This window comes from Mus caroli, unplaced genomic scaffold, assembly GCF_978045245.1.
Source record: "Mus caroli unplaced genomic scaffold, Mus_caroli_1 scaffold_3, whole genome shotgun sequence".
NCBI classification, from domain to species: domain Eukaryota; kingdom Metazoa; phylum Chordata; class Mammalia; order Rodentia; family Muridae; genus Mus; species Mus caroli.
In genome coordinates, this window is record NW_028227258.1 from 73813541 (window position 1) to 73832041 (window position 18501).

The 18501-nt window shown below is 48.3% G+C and overlaps 1 protein-coding gene and 1 long non-coding RNA gene across 11 annotated transcripts in view; one reads left to right on the top strand and one right to left on the bottom strand.

Moving 5' to 3' along the window:
- The first annotated feature begins 6466 nt into the window (after window positions 1–6466).
- LOC110290647 (uncharacterized) lies at window positions 6467–12571 on the top strand. Its single transcript, XR_002377481.3, has 5 exons — window positions 6467–7061; window positions 8480–8567; window positions 10341–10429; window positions 12129–12297; window positions 12413–12571. It is a non-coding gene; the product is annotated as an uncharacterized LOC110290647 (long non-coding RNA).
- Window positions 12294–18501, bottom strand: part of Mef2d (myocyte enhancer factor 2D) — a 30393-nt gene continuing 24185 nt past the window's right edge. For 7 of the 10 annotated variants that reach the window (XM_029474978.2, XM_029474980.2, XM_029474976.2 and 4 more), the window contains 3 exons: window positions 16611–16830; window positions 16001–16307; window positions 12294–15713 (listed from right to left, as the gene is read on the bottom strand). In XM_029474978.2, the coding sequence (XP_029330838.1) occupies window positions 15702–15713; window positions 16001–16307; window positions 16611–16830 (539 nt within the window). In that variant the 3' untranslated portion in view covers window positions 12294–15701. Of the gene's footprint in view, window positions 16308–16610; window positions 16831–18501 lie in introns of all 10 variants that reach the window. The other 3 variants (XM_085835772.1, XM_085835771.1, XM_085835773.1) reach the window with 1 other exon arrangement.

The window sequence follows — 18501 nt, forward strand, 5'->3', positions numbered from 1 at the left end:
GCTGGAATTATATAGGTGTGCACCGCCAGGCTCATTTTCCATTTTATTTTATTTTTTTATTTTTATTTTTTTTATTTTTTTTGGTTTTTCGAGACAGGGTTTCTCTGTGTAGTCATGGCTGTCCTGGAACTCACTCTGTAGCCCAGGCTGGCCTCGAACTCAGAAATCCGCCTGCCTCTGCCTCCCAAGTGCTGGGATTAAAGGCGTGCGCCACCACGCCCGGCCCTCATTTTCCATTTTAAATAATATTTGTTTATATAGATTTATTTATTTTATGTATGTGAGTACACTGTCATTCTCTTTAGACACACACTAGAAGAGATTCCATTACAGATGGTTGTGAGCCACCATGTGGTTGTAGCCCCATTTTCTTTTTCTTCTTTTTTAAATAATCTGGATCCAAATTATTTGAAATATTTTATTTATTTTTAATTAAGTGTACTGCATTTGTGTGTGGGTTTGTTTTTTTTTTTTTTTTAAAGATTTATTTATTGATTATATGTAAGTACACTGTAGCTGTCTTCAGACACTCCAGAAGAGGGAGCCAGATCTCGTTACGGATGGTTGTGAGCCACCATGTGGTTGCTGGGATTTGAACTCTGGACCTTTGGAAGAGCAGTCGGGTGCCCTTACCCACTGAGCCATCTCACCAGCCCCCGTGTGTGGGTTTGTGTACATGAGTTTAGATGCTGCAGGTCAGAGGTGGGGTTACAGGTGTTTGTGAGCTGTTTGAAGTGGGGTGCTGGGAACAGAACTCAGGTCCTTTGAAAGAGCAGCATGCTCTCTTCACTGCCAGGCCATCTCTCAAGCCCTTGAAATATGATTTTTAAGTGTCAGATACCAATTTAGATAGATTCCTTTTTCAGACAGGGTTTACTATGTGGTTGTGGCTGCCCTAGAACTCACTTTGTAGACCAGGCTAGCTTTAAAACCTGCCTGCCTTGGTGCTGGGTGCTGGGATTAAATGTGTGCACCTCCATGCCCCACTAAATTCTGACTACCTTAGAACTCAGTGCCAAACACAGCACAGCTCTCAGTCGGTGCCTACCGTCTCTGGCACAGAAGGCAAAGGAACAGGTACTGGGGATGAGTGCAGAAGAACCGCTTACTCCAGGAACACCAGTACTGAGGACCAAACTCAGCCTTCTGGGTCCTTCCAGCCATCAGGAATCCCAGCCCATGAGTAAGCACCTCACCAACTTCTCATACTTGCACCTCTCTTAGCAGTCAGAACTCAGCAGGCAGCAGAGCATCAGGGCACATGCACTTAATTCCAGCACATGGAGGCAGGTGCTACTTGTAGGATCTCTTAGATGAAGGCTAGCCTGGCCTAAATGCTAAGTTCCAAGACAGCCAGCAGTGCATAGAGAGATCTGTCTTAAAGAACAAACAAGCCAGGCAGTGGTGGCACACGCCTTTAGTCCCAGCACTTGGAAGGCAGAGGCAGGCAGATTTCTAAGTTCGAGGCCAGCCTTGTCTACAGAGTGAGTTCTAGGACAGCCAGGGCCACACAGAGAAATCCTGTCTCAAAAAAACAATAATAATAAAATAATAATAATAATAATAAATAAAAAAATACAAAAATTAAAGAACAAACAAAAAAGAACTCACTGAGCCATCCTACTTCCTAAAACCACTGCTCCATTGTTCTATATGCCCTGTAGGCATGTTCTAGAAAGTCTCTTACCTTTTCCTCCTTCTACAAAATGATGGTAATAAAGTAAATTGTATTTGCCACTTCTTTCCTTCTTGTCTCATTAATTGCCACCACTTGTCAACTCACTGCCATCCAAGGTCAGCTTCCACCTCTAAGAGAGAAATGGGTCTATTGCCAACTTCATTATTATTGTCCCAATCAATCCTTCACCTCAGAGATCAATACTGTTCCTTCTATATTTTATTATTTCACTAAACTGGAAAAGGGGGCAGAAAGGGGGTGGGTAGCATGAGCCACTGACTCTCAAAGGCTGTTTTCAGGAGACCCTCAGTGATGCATTTCAACCTGACTTCCTGACATCTGTGAACACTACCATGTCTTGCGGTGCCCTACCATGAGCAACATATCCTGAGAAGGCTGGGGCCTATGTAAGTGCCTTCCTGCACCCCCATCTTGTGACAATCCAGACCTCCCCCCCCCCTTTTTTTTTTTTTTTTTTTGCCTTTTTAAAGATCTGTGTATGGGCTGGAGAGATGACTCAGTTTAGAGTGCTTGCTGCTCTTGGGAAGACCTGGGTTCCAACCCCAGCATCCACCCAGTAGTTCACAACTGCAGTAACAATTTTGGAGTTGCAGTTCCTTTGAAAACACAGAAATATTCTGGGAATGTGTTTTTGTTTTGATCCCAGGTGCGGGGATATGGGGTTGCTTTTGACTGACCACAGCAGGTGACTATGATTTGCCTCGTGCTCTATAGGGGAGTACTTTTGCCAGCTGTAGTTTCTGCAAATTGTGTGTCATTTGGAAATCTGGGGACTTTTTAGAAGGTATATAAATGCTAGGGCCCTGATAGGTGAGTTGTTGGTTGTTAAGTAGTCATGGACAAAGAAGAAATAAGAAATTAGATATCCTGACAGCAAAGTTCAAACTTGCCCCAAGGAACTCAGTGCCCCCTTAATCAGCAGGAGGTAGTTTAAGAATGACATAGCTCCCTTTCCTTTCTGTCCCCTTTTCTCTCTATCTAGTGTGAGGGGGTTGAAAGGGTGGGAAAAGGTGGAGAAGGGTGGAAGAAAGAAGAGCCCACAAAGTAGCAAAAGACAACTCACAACCATCCCAACTCCAGTCCCAGGGATCCAACACCCACCCTCCTCCGACCTCCATGGGCACCAGGCACACACGGAACACGTGTTCAGAAAAAACATCCAAACACATAAAACTAAATAAAGCTACTAAAAAAGGTTTGCGTATGTGAGGCCCTCCTGCCACAGTGTTTGTAGAAATGCTTTATGAACCAAGTGCAGCACACGAAGGGCTCTTTTTGCCTAATAAACCTCATGCTGCTGCCACCGCCACCGCCTCCTTTCCTCCCTGGGCAGGATCCCCAGAACACCCGGCACGCTTGGCAAGCTCTCTGTCACTTGGCCACACCAACAGAGTTTTGGGAGCTTTCACAGACATCACACAGTGTAAGCAGGTCATGGTGGCACGTAGTTTTCCAGGATGGAGAGGATGGAGTTTTCCAGTGCATTGGATCAGCACCTGACTTTACACTGAACATCTTACACTATTTGTTTTATCATTTATTTATGTAAGTTTTTCTCTGGTTCTTATTTGTTCATTTTTGAAATATTGGGAATTGAATACATGCACTGACAGATGCTGGGCAAGCAGTCTACTATCCTCTCTCTCTCTCTCTCTAATTTTATGTGTATGGTTGCTTTGCATGTATGTCTATGCGCCATATGAATGCAAAGTACACTCAGAGGCCAGAAGAAGGCATCAAAACCCCTGGGACTGGAGCTACAGATGGCTCTGGACTACCATGTGGGGGCTAGGGATTGTACCTGATACTCCAGAAGAGCAGCCGGTAGTCTTTTAACATTTAAGACATCTCTCCAGCTCTCTTCTTCCTAAAGGAAGACTTGCTATGTAGTTCGGATTGGCCTTGGACTCACTTTCTGCTGAGATGACAGGTGTGTGACACCTAACTCAGTGTGAAACTTTATTTTGAGGTAAGGTCTCAGACTGGCTGTGAGAGCTAACCTTTGTTGTCATTCACACAACGAGGGATCTTCAGCTGAAGAATTGCTGCCAACAGATTGGCCTTTGGGATAGTTGGGGGCTGGGGGTGTAGCTAAACAACAGAATGCTTATCTAGCACAGATAAGGCTGTGAGTTCTATTCCCAGCACCACAATAAACAGACACATTAACTAGGTAAGTTAAATAAAAGAAAGAAAGAGAGAGAGAGAGAGAGAGAGAGAGACAAAGAAAGAAAGAAAGAAAGAAAGAAAGAAAGAAAGAAAGAAAGAAAGAAAGAATGAATATAACTAGGGCTGCATAGATGACTCTAGTTAAAGCACTTACTGTTGTTCTAGAGGACCCCTGGGAGGGAACCCTAGCACACACATCAGCTGGGTCACAACTGCTTATAACTCCTGCTCTAGGGGGGCTCATGCAGTCTTCTGGCCTCCAGTGGGTACCTGAACATGTGTGGTATACATACACTTAATAAATCTCTTATTTTTTTTAGATTTATCTATTTTGTGTGTTTGAATGTTCTGCCTGCATCGCATGTCTGTGCACCACTTCCGTGCCTGCTGTCCATGAAGATCAAAAAAGTGTCCGATCTTCTGGAACTGAAGTTGGAATGACTGAGTTATCATGTGGGTGTGCCGGGAACTGCACCTGGGACTCCCAAAAGAACAAGTGCTTTTAACTGCTGAGCAATTTCTCCAGTCCCTAAGTAAATCTTTTTTTTTTTTTTTTTTTTTTTTTTGGTTTTTCGAGACAGGGTTTCTCTGTATAGCCCTGGCTGTCCTGGAACTCACTCTGTAGACCAGGCTGGCCTCAAACTCAGAAATCCGCCTGCCTCTGCCTCCCGAGTGCTGGGATTAAAGGCGTGCACCACTACGCCCGGCTAAGTAAATCTTTAAAACAGCATAAAAATACTAGCTGAAGGGATCAAGCCAGAACACAGTGTTTCTCCATGGTTTTCACTTCCGTTCCTTCACCCAGGTTCCTGCCTTTAGCTCCTGTCCTGGCTTCTTCTGGCGAGGGATATTAACTTGTAAGTTAATAAACATGTAAGTGAAATAAACCCGTTCCTTCCCAAGCTGCTTTTGGTTAGAATGCTTTATTACAAGTTTAGAAAGCAAACCAGTAGACTGGCCTTGGACTTGCTGTGCAGTCCAAGCCAGCCTTGAATCCTTAGTGTCCCAAGCATTTTTGTCACTAGGCCCACCATTTAAATTATTCTTTATGCATAGAAAATGGATGTCAGAGTCCCAGCATTTAACCAGTAAGCAGGCTGATGCCAGAGGCATGCACCCTGCCTGTGCTCTTTTCCATCCCACCCTCCAACTCTGCTCAGGTGACTACCAACACACCCCACCTTTACCACCCCTCGGCTCTGCCAATGCTTGTTACTTTGTTATATTTGAACTTCAACAACTTTAACTCTGCCTATGCTCTTCCATCCCTGGATGGCTCAGTATTTAAAAGCACTGACTGCCGGGCATGGTAGTACACACCTTTAATCCCAGCACTTGGGAGGCAGAGGCAGGCGGATTTCTGAGTTTGAGGCCAGCATGGTCTACAAAGTGAGTTCCAGGACAGCCAGGGTTATACAGAGAAACCCTGTCTCGAAAAACCAAAAAACCAAAAAAAAAAAAAAAAAAAGCACTGACCGCTCTTCCAGAGGTCCTGAGTTCAATTCCCACCAACCACATAGTGGCTCACAACCATCTGTAATGGGGTCTGATTCCTTCTTCTGGTGTGTCTGAAGACAGCTATAGTGTACTTATATAAATAAAATCTTTAAAAAAAAAAAAGAGCAACTATCCCAGCTTGACACTAGGTCACTGCGAGCAACAGTCCCTAACAATATAGGACCCCTGGGTGGGGAGATAGGGCCTCTTGGCTGCTTCACCTGGACAGTGTTTTTTGGGACTCCAGCATCGTAAGCCTCAGCTTGGGATCTGTCTACACGATGTGGCGGCCACTGCAATCTGGGAAGGGAACTCCTTCTAGGCAAGTGCTCTGCCATTAAACTAAGCTATACCTCCATCCCAATAGAAGGGTTACGTGAGGACCTCTTGAGAGAAAGAGTATAAGAAAAACTGTGAAACCTCTCTAAATAAATATTCTTACTACTGTAGCAAGGTGTCTGCAGATTCAGGCCAATAGCTCTCAGGCTATTCGCACTATAATCTTACCGCCAGAAGACGGGAAAATAGAACCAGGCGTGTCCAACCTGTGGCCCATTAAAGTGGACGGCATCTGTGACTACTTCCCCGAACAAAATCATTTGTGGCTTTTTTTTTTTTTTTTTTTTTTTTTTTAGACAAGAGTCTCTTATATTTCGGGATAGCCTTGAACTTCTAATCCTCATCACCCCACCTCCCAAGTGCCAGGATTACAAGCATGTGCCACTATATGCACACACCAGGTCGAACTCCGGGCCCTGTACATTGCAGCCTACCAAAAGAGCTACATCCCCAGCCCCGCGATTTTTTTTTTTTTTCTTTTTTTATAATTCAATCACGCAGTTTTTCGGCGTGGACTCTGTGGTTAACAGTTGACAATGACAAATCGTTGCATTTGCCTGTCGGATTCTCCTTCTGGAACGCCCAGGCAATGACAGATCTTACGCAGTGCTGTCAATCTCAGTAAAATTGCCAAGAAGGCTGAGGGTGCTAATTCTCAAATTTGTGCAGGAAGTTGACGATGGGGGTTTACGCATGCGCACCTCCTCAGAGCCCCAGAGAAACTGACCAAAACTAGAGCTTCACGTAGTTTCACCCGTGCTGAACCTTCTGAGTACTACGCACGCGTCTTGTGCAGGCAGCGGTTGGCCGGTGCTTCCATCACTCACCCGAAGGGCCAATAGAGTGAGCCCAGTTACCTACTTCCCCCTGAGCAGCAGGCGGCGCCTGGCGTGGCTTGAAGGTCTTTGTTCCCCGCGCGACGGAACTTTACGAGAGGCGCTGGAGCGTGCTCTGCCACCTGCTAAGCCCCGGAGACGCAGTCAAGGGCTCAGCGACACCTTGGGGGTGCGGCGGGCAGAACGTACGGAAATGGATGTTAGGCGACTCTACAGCCCACCTTCTATACCCGCCCCCTTTCGCCTTAGAATGGAGGGTTACTTTGAAACCCGGAAGCAATTCACCTCGCTCCGGAACTCACCGCGGGTCACGTGGGGAGCGGTGCGTAACGGGCGCGTGACCCGGCGTCCTGCGGGTCTTCCCCTCCTCAGGGGCACCCAGCATGCTTTGGGCACGTGGCAGCTTATGTCCTAAATAGGAGCAACCCTGGGCCGCTATCCTGTGAGGGTGGAGACGCTCCCCGCTCCCCGAGACTGGACAGACACCGAGAGGTGGAGCTGAGCTAATACGAGGCTAAGGGGTAAATCTGACTCACCCGAGAGGCCGGAACTGACCTGCTGCAAACTACCAAGGAACTTCGCTAGGCTGGGTGGCTAGAACAGGGCGGGGGCGGGGAGGGGAGGGGACTGTAAACTATGCTAAGGCTACCTCTTCTATTTGAGACCCAAGTCTGAAATAGGGCAGGAAAGTGGATTTGCTCTTCGTCCAGGTAGTGAGTGATTTCAGGCTGCAAACATTCAGGTCCAGAGCCTGAGATGGGATCGCCTGGGTCCCTTCCACATCGACTGATCCTTCAACAAGTTCCCACACAATCACAAGGCTGGAAAAGATAGCCCATGGGACTAAAGGATGAGTCAGACCATAATAACCACTGGCCTCGTGGCGTGAACAATTAGACAGCACTGATTGCTCCTAAGAACCACTGACCTTGATAGCTGAGTCCAAGAGACCCACACCCTAGTTCTATTTTATATGGCAATACTCGAGGAACTCGTCCTTCAGCTAAGAAGGAGATCAGCTTCAAAAAGTTGCAACTTGGGAGTATTTTTTTTTTTTTAAGATTTATTTATTTATTATATGTAAGTACACTGTAGCTGTCTTCAGACATTCCAGAAGAGGGCGCCAGATCTCGTTGCGGATGGTTGTGAGCCACCATGTGGTTGCTGGGATTTGAACTCTGGACCTTCGGAAGAGCAGTCGGGTGCTCTTACCCACTGAGCCATCTCACCAGCCCGGGAGTATTTTTTATTTAAAAAAAAAAAAATTGTGTGTGTACACATGTGTCTTGAGGAGACCAGAGGGGTGTTGTATTAAGAATGTTTGCTGGGGGAGTCAGTGGTTAAGAGCATTGGCTGCTCCTCCAGAGGACCTGTGTTCCATTCTCAGCACCCACATGGCAGCTCACAACTGTCCTTACATAGACAGACATGCAAGCAAAACATCAATGCACATAAACAACAAAAAATGTTTGCTGACCTGAATTGGTTCTAGCACCCATGCCAACATCTCACAACTGCCTGTAACATTAGCTCCAATAAACTTGATGCCCTGCTCCAGCCTCCAGGGACACCCATGCACACACACACAAGAAAATAACCCCCCGCCCCCCCCAAAAAAAAGCCGGGCAGTGGTGGCACACACCTATAATCCCAGCACTTGGGAGGCAGAGGCAGGTGGATTTCTGAGTTTGAGGCTAACTTGGTCTACAGAGTGATTTCCAGGACAGCCAGGAAACAGAAACCTTGTCTCGAAAAACCAAAAAAGAAAAAGGAAAGAAAATCACTTAAAAAACACAACAAAAATATGCACTGTCTTTCATTTGTGTAGGCCAGATAATGTCCAGTCAGTATTTTTTAAGATCCTTGGGATCATGTTAGAATGTTTGGCTTAGTTTCATTTTATTCTTTTTTATTATTATTATTATTCTTTTTTTACTAGAATCCCATGTATTCCAGTTACCCTGAACTCCCGTACAGCAGAGGATGCCCCCGAGCTTCGGAGCCACCATCTCTTACTAGGATTCCAGGTGTGTGGCACTCACTGCCTCTTGAAGTATTAGGCACTGAGTGAAGTGTGAGCCCAGGACTTCCTGCTTGCTGGGCTGTCCCATCCCTATGCCATCTCTGCAGCCCTTGGAGGTAGTGCTTCAGTTGAGGTTGTCTCTTTCTGGGTGATTCCAGGTTGTGTCAAGTTGACAAAACCAACCAGGCTACACTACACCTGCCATTTTATACTGTATGTGAAGCAGCACACTCAGTGTTGACAAGTATCAAATCAAAGTATTAGTTCTGAAAAATATTGAAGAGGTTCTACACGGAGAACTGTCAAATATTCAGCCAAGCTTGATTGATTGTTTTTTGAATTACAGGGTTTCACTCTGTACCCTTGGCTGTCTATATGTCGATCAGGTTGGTCTAGAACTCAAGATAGTTGTGCCTGCCTCTGCCTTTCATGTGCTAGGATTAAAGGCATGTACCACTATACCCAGCCTTCAGCCAAGAGTTATATAAAAATAAATCCATCTTATTAGTATGAAAAATTGCTTTAATTTCTTTTTGAGATATGGTCTCATGTAGTCTTAGCTGGGCTGGATGCTTTAATCTTTAATAACTGTTAAGATTATAAATATAGACCAGATAGTTTATGTGTATTAAAGAATTTTATTTAAAACAAATCTGGGGGGCTATGGAGATGGCACAAGTATGTCTTCAGGTCAGCAAAGCTAGGTACAGTTGTGGGTGCCTGTAATCCCACATTGGGGAGACAGAGACAGGAGGATCATTTGGGCTTGTGGCCAGCTAGAATGACTAAAATGACAAACTCTAGATTCGGTCAAGAGTGACAGAGGAGGACACCCACCAGCTCTGGCCTTCATACCCCCCCCCCACACCACCACCACACACACACAAATATACAAACTTGTCATCTCCAGCAGATGTTTGATTTGTACATTTCACATTCTGGATGTACAGAACATGAATTCAGCTAAAGAGAGGTTTGTGAGAAGGAAAGTGTAAGAAGCCTTGAGAGCTTGTTGTACACACTTTTGATCCCAGTAGAAGCAGGCAGATCTCTGGAAATTCAGAGCTAGTCTGATATAGTAGTGAGTTCCAGGAGGGCAGAGAGAACCTGTCCCAAACAGAAGGAAGAAAGGAAGGGAGGGAAAAGAAACCCTGTGATAAGACTCCTGACTAGAAAGAAAAAGGGAGGGAGAGAGAGAGAGACAGAGACATTGCTGTCAGTTTTTGCTAGCAAGTGTTCCATCTCAGTTTTCTGAAGCAGTGTCTTATGTAAGCCAGCCTGCCCCGCAGGTCACTCTGTAATCCAGATGTCCTTCAACTCCTGATCCGCCTCCCTCTGCTTGTCCATGTTGGGATTGCAGGCATGAGTCTCTTTTCTGAGTTGTCCTGACACAGGTTCTACCCTGAGCTCCCATTCTCCGGTGTGTCACTCCAGCTCTTGGCTAACCTGGGTCATTTCTTTAAACTATTTTGAAGACCTAGACTGTGGAGAATAAAGCCTCATTGCTAAGGAAGGCCTTCACATGGCCTCTGCCTGCCCCTGCAGCTCTGCATGCCATTCTTGTCTATTCACCAGGGTTAGATTTCCGTAGGGGCCCATGTGCCTAGGGAATTCCTACATGTCTTCAATGTTCAGCTCAGACTCTTCCTAGGATACTTCCCAGACCCCTAGTTTGGAGCGGATGTGCCTAGTCTCATCTGGGAAGCCCAGTTTCTGCTGGTTCTTTAGTCTACTGTTGTACTAGCAGTAGGAACCAACTGACTCCTTTCTGTTCTAGTGTACACCTAGAGTCCAAGGAACGACATGGACTGAGCCTGGAAGGGGGCTTGTCTTGGACGAACCAGCAAGGCCTTTGCACTTTATGTGGTGAGCTATGGAGTACCATGAAGGGGTCAGATTATCGATGGAGCCAGACAGGGGGATAGCCTGAGAAGGGCAGGTGTGAATTACAGGAAATAGGCAGCTGTTCACATTGTATAGGAACACCCAGCAAGTGTCAGAACTTGACCACACTCTGACTATGCAGAGTCCACAGAACTCTGTATCACACTGTAAGTGTTTTACAACTGAGTGGGAAAGGCACCACACTGGCCAGGGCGGTATAGTGATCATTTCACATTTCTAACGTTCTCCTGGTGCTAATACCACCTTGAGGTGGTTTGTCAATCCAGACTACTTTCAATTAATATGTACGGGGGTGTTTTGCCTGCAGGTATGTTAGCACACCACCTGCAGGCAGTGCTTGCAGAGGCCAGAAGAGGGCGTCACACCCCCAACTCAGGCTGATTTGCTCCATGGCACTTCACACTGACATGCTCTTCCACAATGCTCAAGACAGGGAAAAACAACACTTGGACAGGCAGGAACTACCTGTATTTCAGAAGGGACACACATTACAGCTCATTAGTCCCTTGGCCAGAAACAACCCCAAGACCCCACTGAACTACATGGAAAACAGCAGAAGAGACAGGGAACAGAAGTTTTTGTGAGCAACACTAAGGCTTATCCCAGACCCAGTGAGTGATACCTACTGGCAGGAAGGAAGAGGAGGCAAGGCAGACTGAGGTCACCTCAGAGAAGAGTCCTCCCATGAACATGGATGAGTTGTGCGGTCCATCTTGCCTGTACACTCTCCCCTGGAGCAATGTCTGGAGAAGTCAGGGAACTATACTGTGAAGATGACCTCATTCAAATGGCAGCTGGCAGGAGGCCACTGGTCCTTGGCATGCGGGCTTTCCACAGGGCTCGTGTATAGCATAGTATTAGGGCTATAAGAGAAACAGAAGCCACCCTTCCCATTTGAAAGCACATGCCATCACTTGGTTTCTTCTATTGGTTTTTCAGTGTGGGAACAGGCAGAGATAGTGGGCAACAGTACCTTCTTTCTCTTTTAGGCAGGGTCCCTGCGTATCTGAGGATGACTGTGAACTTCTCATCCTCCTGCCTGTATCTAGACTATCTAGTGTGCACTACCATGCCTGCTTTTCCTGGAGACTGAACTAGGCCAAGCACTCTATCAACTGAGCCACAGCCTCCCCACCCCCACCTCACCTAGAGAACAACATCCCGTTAACCCTTTCTTGATGAGGACAACGTCCCTTAGCCACTGTTGAGGGAGAAGTGAGGTGAAATCCAGTGGCCTAGTGAGGAAGGCGGGGCCAGATGCTGAGTATTTTGCAATATGGAAATTGGAGGCTGGAGGACATTCTGTGCCTTGCCTAACTCCTCTCCTCTCCAACACCCCTATCAGGAGACCACGTCATCATAAGCATTTATAAGGTAGTCTTAGCCACCGAGCAAAGACCCCTCACTTGTTTTGCTGCTTCGGCACAGACGACACAGACCAGGGCAGTATATCAAGGCTTCTAGATGTGCTGAAATCTGCCCACAGCCTGGCTGTGCCAGGAAGTGGAAGGAGCATATTACTGTGCCGGTGGGACACTGGTGGGCTGTGAAGGTGGACTCCATCTGTTTGACTGGGCCAAGGGAAATCTGCTAAGAATGGCTGTCTGTAGTAGGAAGGCTAGATCTGACCCTAGGAACATTTGTTCTTCCCATGTTGCAGGATCCCTTTCAAGGCTTCTACCTGGAGCAACTGCCCACAGTTCTGCCTTAAGAGTGCCTGAGAGACCTGGCATCACAGCCTGCCCTCCAAATCATCACTCACTCTGCCAGGCACACCAGGTCTTCCTCCCCTTACTCGCCGCACCAAAGAAATCAAAACCCAAACTGAGGTATCAGAAACATGTTCTTTTTTTCTTTTAATAGTAAACCTCTTTACAACAAATATAGTGAAAGAGTTTTCAAACCAAACTCATAAGAATCTCGAGGACTTTTCTTAATGTGCAGAATACTAGAAAGCATCACCGTACAGCACGGAAAGAAATAATGAAAACAAACCAACAGCCACACACTTGGACTCACCCAGACCCAGGAGCCAGGAGTGTGGGTGATTGTCAAGTTTCGGGACAGGTCAGCTCTTGGCTGGCCCATCCCTCCCTTCTTCCCTCTTTCTGGGACTTGAATGGGGTAGAGAATTCAGATTCTCCTTGGGAATCTCAGCCCTCCTGCCCCATTACATCCCACCCCTTCTGCTTATGTAGAGGCAGACAGGGTAGAACAAGGAGCTCCCAGCCTCTAGGAGAGCCTACATTCCCCCACAGGGATTCCAGAGAGTTAGGTAAAAATATATATAGAGAGATTTAGATACTTTTTCATCATTTCTGTCTCTCCAAACAAATAAATAACGAGCAAGAGAAGGTGCATTTCTTTCTTCCTTCCTGTTTGAGTTGGGGAGGGGTGGGTGGATGCACTGCTGGGGATGGAGGAAATGTGCTAAACTGAGGCATGTGGGGGTGGCCCTCGGTCCCACTATCCCTGAAAGCAGAGGGGAACCTGGGTGGGAAGGGCACTGGATGACGCCAGAGGCTACTTTGGCAAATACCCAGTTCTGTAGAGGGAGTGGAGAGGAGGCAAATTTGGCTTGTGAGAGGAAGAAAATAAGTCCCCATTTGAGGTCTAGGTTCCCAGGGATCCATTTACCTGGCCAGCCAGAAGCCCCTGCATAGCCCCAGGAGAAACCTGGGGATACTAAACTGCAGAAATGTCACATACTCATTCACAGACTGCCCCTACAGTCAGGGACAGAGACACACAGGAACTCATACGCGTGTGTGCAGACACGCACAGTGCATGCACGCATCCGTACAAGGCAATCACAAGCCAGGTTTGCTTTCGGGAAGCAGATGGCAAACTGTTGAGTAGCACACTGTGAACTATAGGGCTTCACCTACAACTAATGGTGGCCAAGCTCAGCCTTGAAGGATGGGCCTGAGATGAGGCCATGAATCCACATTTATTGAGCACCTGTCATCCACCCATTCAGCATTTACTGAGGGCCTACAATGTGCCAGCTACTTCAAGGGGAGCACAGGACTACAGCCCTGGCTTCTTTCAAGGCCGTAAGCAAAACTCCCTCCAGTACTTGTGAGGAGGAGTGGGAAGGTAGGCATGTGGGTAGCACCCCATGCCTGGTCAGCTACTGGGGTAAACTCTGGCTAAGGGAGGGTCCCTGCCTTACAAAAGGCAAAGCTCCGGGCAAGAGGAACTTGAGTTGGCTCCATAAACAAGTCAGAACTCCAGGGATGAACCATGCCTGGGTGGGGCTAGTGGATAGCCATATGGAGGCAGAGCTCCAAATGTGAAGCCCTGGTGGAGGTAGGCTGTGGGGAGAAACAGGAAGGCCAACTAGCACCCGTCCCCCATGACTTTAGTAAAATGTTTTGGGACTGAGAGCAGCCCGGGGAGGGGGTGAAGCCACAGAGTTGGAAGGCGCTGATCCCTTGTAAACACACCCAGCTCACACAGAGGCCCTTGGAGCTTGAGTCACTCAAAGGTACATCCGCACAGCTGCACACAAACACATAAATACAGGGTGAACCCAGATACGCCCCCACGAGCATGCTCACACCCCTCTGCTTCTGGCTCCTTCCCTGCATCAAGTGTCAAAATACTACAAAAGGCTGGGTCACAGGTGGGCAAAGACCATCGTACTACAACACTGAGCCTTGTCTAACTCTACCCTCCAGCTGGGAGGAACTCCAAGGGAGTGTGTGCGGTCTCCCATCCCCTTTCCTCAGGTGGGGAAGCAGAGGAAGGGCAGGGGTGGTGACAGCAGGCTGGGGAGGGGGCAAACTATTCCCTCCAGTCTGACCTCAGATCCAGCAAGAGGTCCAAGGACCCAGTGCTTCTTCCACTGCCCCTGGTGCTTGCTGCAGCCCCACTGAGGAGGCAACAAAGCATTAGTCTGGAGAGGAAGGCAAGAACACAGCAGAAGAATCTCATCTGTACAGTACGGGCCATTTGAGTCATTATTATTACAATATACTTTGACAAAAATAGAATCTCATTTCATATCAATACAACAACAACAAACACAACAGTTTCCTGGACGGTTACACCACTAACATTTGAAAGGTCTCTATTTACAATTACAGTAGCAAGAGGGCAGGTTTGGGATGTGGCCTGGAGGTGGAGGGACAGGAGGTAGCGAGACAAGGAGCACGCAGAGAGCTGGGAGGTGGGTCAGGGGCAGGAGCTCGGAGGCCTGGGGAAGGGCCCGGGCCTCATCTACAGGAGCCTCCATGTGCCCAGTAAGTACTCTCCTGGACACAGGTGCACAAAGCCAAGAGGTGTCCTCCCCACCCTGCCCCTGACAAGCCTCCTGCTCTCAGTGCCCCAGGGAACCAAAGGACGACTCTGGCCCATCCTGGAGCCACTTCAATGAAGGTCCTCTCCCAACTCTCCCAGTACATGGCCAGCTTTCTTTAGGATTGGGGTAGGCTAAAGGATGGGGAGCTATTGCACTGTACATCTTAAAAGAAAAGCTGGGAGTAGGGTCCCGATTCACCACACCCAGTCCTTCTGTCCTCATCAGCCCTCTTTCTACAGCTGTCTCTCTCCATGTTATCTCTAGAGATTGCACCCTCAAGCCCTTCCCTGGCCTCAGATTCCTAGGCAGCCTTTCTATCATCCAGATCTTAGAGTGTAACACACAGGATCAGCGAGTGTGATACGTATGCAGGAAGCTGGAGGGACCAGGATGGGTATTAGCCGTGAACAGCCCAGAAGCAGAAACTCTGCCTCATCCTATCCCCTGAGACACAAGCCCATCGTCAAGCCAGCTTTGGGTTTCAGTCCACTATCTGGGTTTTGTTGTTGGGTAGTTTTTGGTTCTTTACATCTATCTGGGAATGGGATGGGAGGGCTCCACATGCAGGGCTCGGCACCTGTCCTTCTCCAAGGCCTACCGCCTCCCCCCTTCCTGCAGCATATGTGTACAACGTGCAAAGTGTCCCCCCTTTCCCGCAATAAAGAGAGTCCCCATCAGTGAAAATGGTGGGGGCAAGAAAGGGGCAAGAGCATCCCTCTCTCTAAAGCGAGAATTCGAATTTAAAAATATAATAATAATAATAATAACAATAATAATAATATAATTATACACAAATGTAACCATCAACAGGACATGGAGCAGAAGAAAGGAAGTGGGGTCGAGCGGGAGGAGCCCAGGATAAGGAGGGGTGGGCGGTGAGATTGTCAACTCTTCATCAGGGAGGCTGAAAGGAGGGAGTGGGAACCATCACTTTAATGTCTGTGAAGAAAGGAGATGGAGAAGGTGGTGTGAGGGGCAATGTGGCCTATAGGATGCACCCAACCCTCTCCCAAGGGGTAACACTCTAGGGCGAGTGAGCGAGCGAGGCTAGCTGGAGGTCACTGAGCAGGGGACAGTGCTGCAGGGAGGGGTCAAGGGCTGTGAGTACTGACCCAAAGAAATGCCTGGCCACAAGGCCTCAGGTGGGAAAGAAAACAGGCTGAGTGCATGTGGGGCATCCCTGGGTGACGCAGACACCGGCAGACAGAAGGGCAATGTTACAGTACCCAAGTATCCAGCCGCATCCTCTTCACAGCTGAGCCCTCAGCCTCAGGCTCTGGGGCTGGGCGCAGCAGGCCTAGTGTGGGCCCAAAGTCCCCCCGTCCATCATCCCGGTCCCCGGTCTCATAGGATCCTCCAGCTGGGCTGCTGAGACCTTCGCCAGGCTCAGGGCGGGCAGCTGGGAACACAGCTGGTGGAGGAGGTGCAGGGCTGCGTTCACGACTTGGGGACACTGGTTCTGACTTGATGCTGATGTGGGGGTGGGTAGTGACTGTGAGAGCAGCACCCACGTGAGGCAAGGGGCTGCCAGGGCTGGAGTTTAGAGACACAGAGACAGTAACAGAAAGAGTGGGAAGAAGCCACCAGACAGGGTCAACACAACAGAATGAGAGTGGGGAGTCGGGGGAGGGAGATGCGTGTCAAAGGGAAAGAAGAGAAATGAGTGTTAGCTGCAGTCTGTCCACACCACTCTGTCCATCTTCTAAAGCCTACACCCTCAGCCCTGATGACTGGGGGGAGGGGCTTACGACTGCCACTTACTGAACACACACACAACTCCAGGAGACCTGTCCCTCACTCCCCACCGTACCCATGGAAAACCTCCCAAAGACTCACATGAGGTTGCTGAGAGAAACGGGGACCAAGTGGGGCTGTTGCTGAGGTGGCTGCTGTGGCTGTGGCTGTGGTGGCTGTGGCTGTGACTGTGGCGGTTGTGGCGGTTGTGGCTGCTGGGGTGGCTGGGGCTGCTGCCAGGCGGTGACGTTGCCTAGTGCCAGCCCTGCAGGTGAACTGAAGGCTGGTAAGGAGGATAGCTCTGCACTGGGCAGCTGGTAATCTGTAGTAAGAGAAAGTGGGGAGAACCTGGGTGGGGAGCACCTCACCTACCCCCCCCCTTTTGGGAGGACCAGTGGTGTTTAAGCACAGATGTGAAGAATGAAGAATTCATGAAAATGACAGAGAAAACAACCCTGATGATCACAAGGCATGTTTTCTTTTTTCTTTTTTGGTTTTATAGACAGGGTTTCTCGGTGCAGTCCTGGCTGACCTGGAACTCCGTACACCAGGCTGGTCTCGAACTCAGAAATCCACCTGCTTCTACCTCCCCAAGTGTTGAGATTACAGGCATGCGCCACCACTAGCCGGCATATTTTGTTTAACAGGGTAAAAGGACAAGCAGTTTTTAAGATATCGTCAGTTTTAAAACCAATCATGGCCAGGCGGTGGTGGCAGAGGCTGGCAGCTAATTTCTGAGTTCAAGGCCAGTCTGGTCTACAAAGTGAGTTCCAGGACAGCCAGGTCTATACAAAGAAACCCTGTCTTGAAAAACCAAAAACCAAAACCAAACCAAAACAAAAAATCAATCATGTATAAGTATTGCTTTCATAAGGGCAGTTACAAGAAAGAAATGGAGAAGGGCCCAGTATTGATCCAACTGCAGTCTCTTCACCAGCCCAGCTTCAGGCAGTGGAGAGGCAGCAGGGAGCTCTGAGAACCCTAGGGTAATGGGACCAGGAAGCACAAACACTCTCTCTTCTGCCTTGGCCCCACACAGGCTTAAGCTCCCATACAGACACAGAGGAAATGGGACGACATCCAGTCTTCATGTCCCTGAAGCAGAAAGGGCTTCATTTAGGGCCTAAGCTAGGGCTAAGTGACTTAGGTTCCGGTAGACTTATGGGGTCCTTCCTGTCTAGGCACTGATCTTAAGATACTGTGATGTCTGCATTGTTAACAAGTGACTTGTTAAGCATCTCACTTGCTAGTCACACAGCTCTAATATGCCTTGTGCTGTACTGTTTGAGGTATTTAGAAATGCCTTCCCCAAGAGCCATAATGATGTGTACACAGTGGGAGGACATGTTAGAAAGATATGTACTGTCCAGTCCAGTCACCCAACCTATGTTCCATTGTGAATCCAAGGTCACTTGCTCTAGCCCTGTTTGTGCAGGAAGATGGCTTGACCTCTGCAACATTTACTGCTGAAGCCATGACAGACTCTTGGCAGCCTCCCCACAGTCACAGGCTGTGAGATCCTGGACAAGTGCTGACTGTCAGGAGCAGAGACAGCATTCCTTCCTACAGCACAGCCCCCAGGAGAAGCAGGCATGGCAGAGCCATGTAGGACAGCAACGCTATCAGGCTTCTGGTGAACTCCAAGACTTACTAAGCGCCACTGCTCACATGAGACAGTGCGGCCTCAGGTTGGAGGAGCTGCTTGCTGCCTGCTCACAGGACAAGCTAGGCTAGTTAGTGGCAGCACTCATAAGCCCTGACACCTTGTCCTTTATTTGTCGAATTTCTGCAGTGCCAGGGATGGAAGGCAGCAAGCACCCACCACTGATCTTACATGCATCACAGCCCTCTCCATTTTTTTGTTTGTTTTGAGACAGGGTCTCACTATGTATCCCTAGCTGACCTCAGTATGTAGGCCTGAGTGGCCTTGAATCCATAAAGATCTGCCTGCCTCTGCTTCTTGAGTACTGAGATTAAATGTATGCACCACCAT